The following is a 3,271-nucleotide window of genomic DNA, read 5'->3' on the forward strand; positions in this document are numbered from 1 at the left end:
GGTGGAGCAGATTCACAGTGCCATTGTATTAGCACTGATGTTCTTTTTGTACTATTCAAGTCAGTTGCCTCCCATAGATAAACAAGGACCTTCAGGTACACAGTGCCCAGTTATCACCTTTTCTTGCTGATGGTGGTACTTCCATGCAACAGCCTCCTTAGCCTCCTTCCTACAATTGAATTGTTATGTAAATTTTAAAATGTGGCATGGTTGTCACATTCTGCTTAGTTTGTGGGTGTGCATTAATCCTTTGTTAGGATTGTGGAGAACATGTTTAATATATGCCATATGGTATTAGTGCTAATATTATACATTTATATGGGCTTGGTGTTGGTGTTACTTGTTCCAAGAATTGTGTTTTGAAGTGTGGAAGAATGGAATACTGTTGATACCTTCATTTACATGAACTGCAGGTGATGTCACTTTAAAATTAATGGTTATCAGGCACATTGCAGGGACACTTAATAGGGTGCCATCAGGAAATTCAGCATTTCTGGGGTTAAGTTTCTGGAATGGTGGAAAGACAAAGGTGTTCCAGAAAACCATTCTGTGGACATGGAATGAATGGATTGTTATGAAAATATGGAGGAATGGTTATGTTTGCACCAGAGAATTATGTCTAAAATTTACATTAGGGGGAGTAATAATATTACATTTTTTTAGCCTAACCCTTTCCAGTAACAGCACTTATTATTATTATTCAGTGTTCTGTCTTACGACAGGTCCATTGCTCTTCCCAAAAAGAGCTCTCCAGTTTTCCCTATTCTCAGCTTCTCGTTTTAATTCCTGGAACTTCATCTTCTTTCTTTGAGCACTTACTTGGATATAAATACTGTCCTCCATCTGTAAAACAGTTGTATCTTCAATCTTTCCCAGTAAACCAGTAATACCAGGTCTCAAGGCATAGGAATTTACCTTAAGCTCTGTTGTTTCCTGTATTTGTGTAAGACAAAAATAAATTATAAAAGCCTTCTCTTTAGAGATAAAGCTTTTGTGAAATAGTAAAGCGTTCAGGGATAATTGCATCATATCCTTCTTTGACAGTTTTATTATGTCTTCTAGAAAAGAAATTTGACTGACAGGACACTGTCACCTCTTTTGGTCTATTTATTGGACAGATTTAATGGGTGTGAATGATGCATAGATATTGAGAACCACACTGATAACTTCCAGGGGTAAGCACTGTGATCTGGTGTGTTGTTTGTATTAAACATTTTCATCAAACACTCAAATGCTGGGTTACACAGTTTGGAATATAATATCTAGCAAAAGTATAGTCGGTATGCCTGAATGATTGTATTACTTTCATTCATAGGAATTACATAAAAATTCTGTTGTGTAAGGGTTACTTAGACATCACAGTTAAAATATATTGAACTTGTGGTACATTTTAGTTTGTCCTCTTTGTGTGCATTTATTTTAGATATGTTCTTGCAAAAGAGAGAATGATCGGAGTGGTTAAATATGGGTGGCTCCGCATGAGAGCACATTGCTTATGACTGCTAAGACAAATGCCAGTGTTTTCATTCGCTTGAGGTACATGACAAGAAGTTTTATTCATACATTTATATTAAAATTGTATATATATTTTATAAAGAATATACAGTAAAAATAAAGTACCTCAAAAATTTAACAAGAAACTCAGTTAAATTATGGAGGAAACCATGTTTGGTTGCCTGCTTTTTATTCCAGTGAAATTATTATAAATTGAAGTAAATACAAAACTGTTCATGGGTACTGTGTAAAAGGGTTAAATCCTTTGATTATTTTATATCCAAGGTCATTCTATAGTAAAATAATGGAATGTAGAAAATGCAGTGATGCACAGACAGTAATGATGATGTGCAAGAATTGTCTTACTGAAGGCACTATTTACAGTATCAAATTACTTATCTATAAATCTTGGAGCCTAAGGCTTTTTACATTTTCTGAATTTTGAATCATTATGCAGATGAATTGTAATAAAGACAAAATAAATAATGAGAATGTTTTGTTGAGGTATGCTTTATCTACAATTCACAATTTGTTTTTCATAAGAAGTAGAAAAATCTCTAAAATCTGGGGTGCTATCATCTTCAACATGTAAAAAAACGTGTAATAGCCCACAACTTATATCATCCGCTGACTAAACAAGTTAAAACAAGCAACCTGGCTTCCAGCAGAAGAAGACAATTTACAATGGTGTCATTCACACATGGTGATGAGTTGAAGAACCATAAAGCACCAGTTTTAAACATTATAAGCGTAGGAAAATGCCATCATAAAAATTACAGATTTTAAATTTTTCCAGATTTTGGGATGCAAGGTGTTGGATCCAACATTGGTTTATAGGTGAAATGTACATAGTGTAAAAATGAAATAAAATATAATGGTTTGTATAGAGCGATGGGATATTGTAATTAATAAATTTGTATGCCATGAAATTTTTTCCTTCAAAATTAGACAGTGAGGTTGTAATAATTTTGTTTTATCTTATAGAAAACAGTTGGAAAAAGAATTGGATGGTTTTTCTTCGCACCCGGAATTAAATTTTGGTTGCCCAGCGTATGAAGACCCGCTCAATGGTGAAGCAGGACATCACTTACTACCAGAGCAACATTTGGCTCTATGTTTGTATTTCATTGAGCGTAATTTTCACTTCACTGGTGATGGAATTTGGGCTGATACTATTGTTCCTGCTGTTACATCTGCACCTGGTACATAGGTTGTTAATGTTTGCTTAATAGACATTACACTCCAGTTAAGTCAGAAATTGTCCAGTGTCTGATATATTTCATATGCAGAGTGTAACTTAAAGTTCTGGGACAGATGTAAGGTTGAGTTGTGCATACCAAAATAATGATGGAAGTTCATGTGAACATAGATTCAGAAGAGCCTCCTTCTGATTACAACCCTCTTTTCTTTTCCAAAATATGTAATCAGTATGATACTTATGTTCCTTTCTCTCTGAGCACACTTGGTTACGGTGATGCCAGGCAGCAGTGGCAACAGAGTGCCAGGGTCACACAATACAGGCAGATCAACTTTCACCAGTGTACATCTGCATCAACAGCACTACCAATATTAATCAGTGCTGCCATTTATATTGTTTACAGAATCCATATTTCATATTTATTCCCTCTACATTTAATTTGTTTTATTAATGTTGTCCAAAGGCAGTATAAAAATGATGGACGATAAACACTGTTTAAATAGTGTAACTGTATCAGTGTTGATAATTAAATTAGTTTGTGCTGAGTGTTTCTTGAAAATGTTTGTTTATTTACTCCAG

General features: G+C 34.5%; 1 protein-coding gene across 5 annotated transcripts in view; it reads left to right on the top strand.

Annotated features, from left to right (window-relative positions):
• Positions 1-3,271, top strand: part of mTerf5 (mitochondrial transcription termination factor 5) — a 30,934-nt gene that overhangs the window by 16,748 nt on the left and 10,915 nt on the right. For 2 of the 5 annotated variants that reach the window (XM_087347307.1, XM_087347306.1), the window contains exon 9: positions 2,479-2,704. In XM_087347307.1, coding sequence (XP_087203433.1) covers positions 2,479-2,704 — 226 coding nt within the window. Of the gene's footprint in view, positions 1-1,423; positions 1,537-2,478; positions 2,705-3,271 lie in introns of those variants that run through there. The other 3 variants (XM_087347310.1, XM_087347305.1, XM_087347308.1) reach the window with 3 other exon arrangements.

The sequence above is a fragment of the Zootermopsis nevadensis genome, unplaced genomic scaffold (genome assembly GCF_977971745.1).
Source record: "Zootermopsis nevadensis isolate Lab colony 2312 unplaced genomic scaffold, Znev_1.0 Znev_ptg000011l, whole genome shotgun sequence".
Lineage (NCBI taxonomy): Eukaryota > Metazoa > Arthropoda > Insecta > Blattodea > Termopsidae > Zootermopsis > Zootermopsis nevadensis.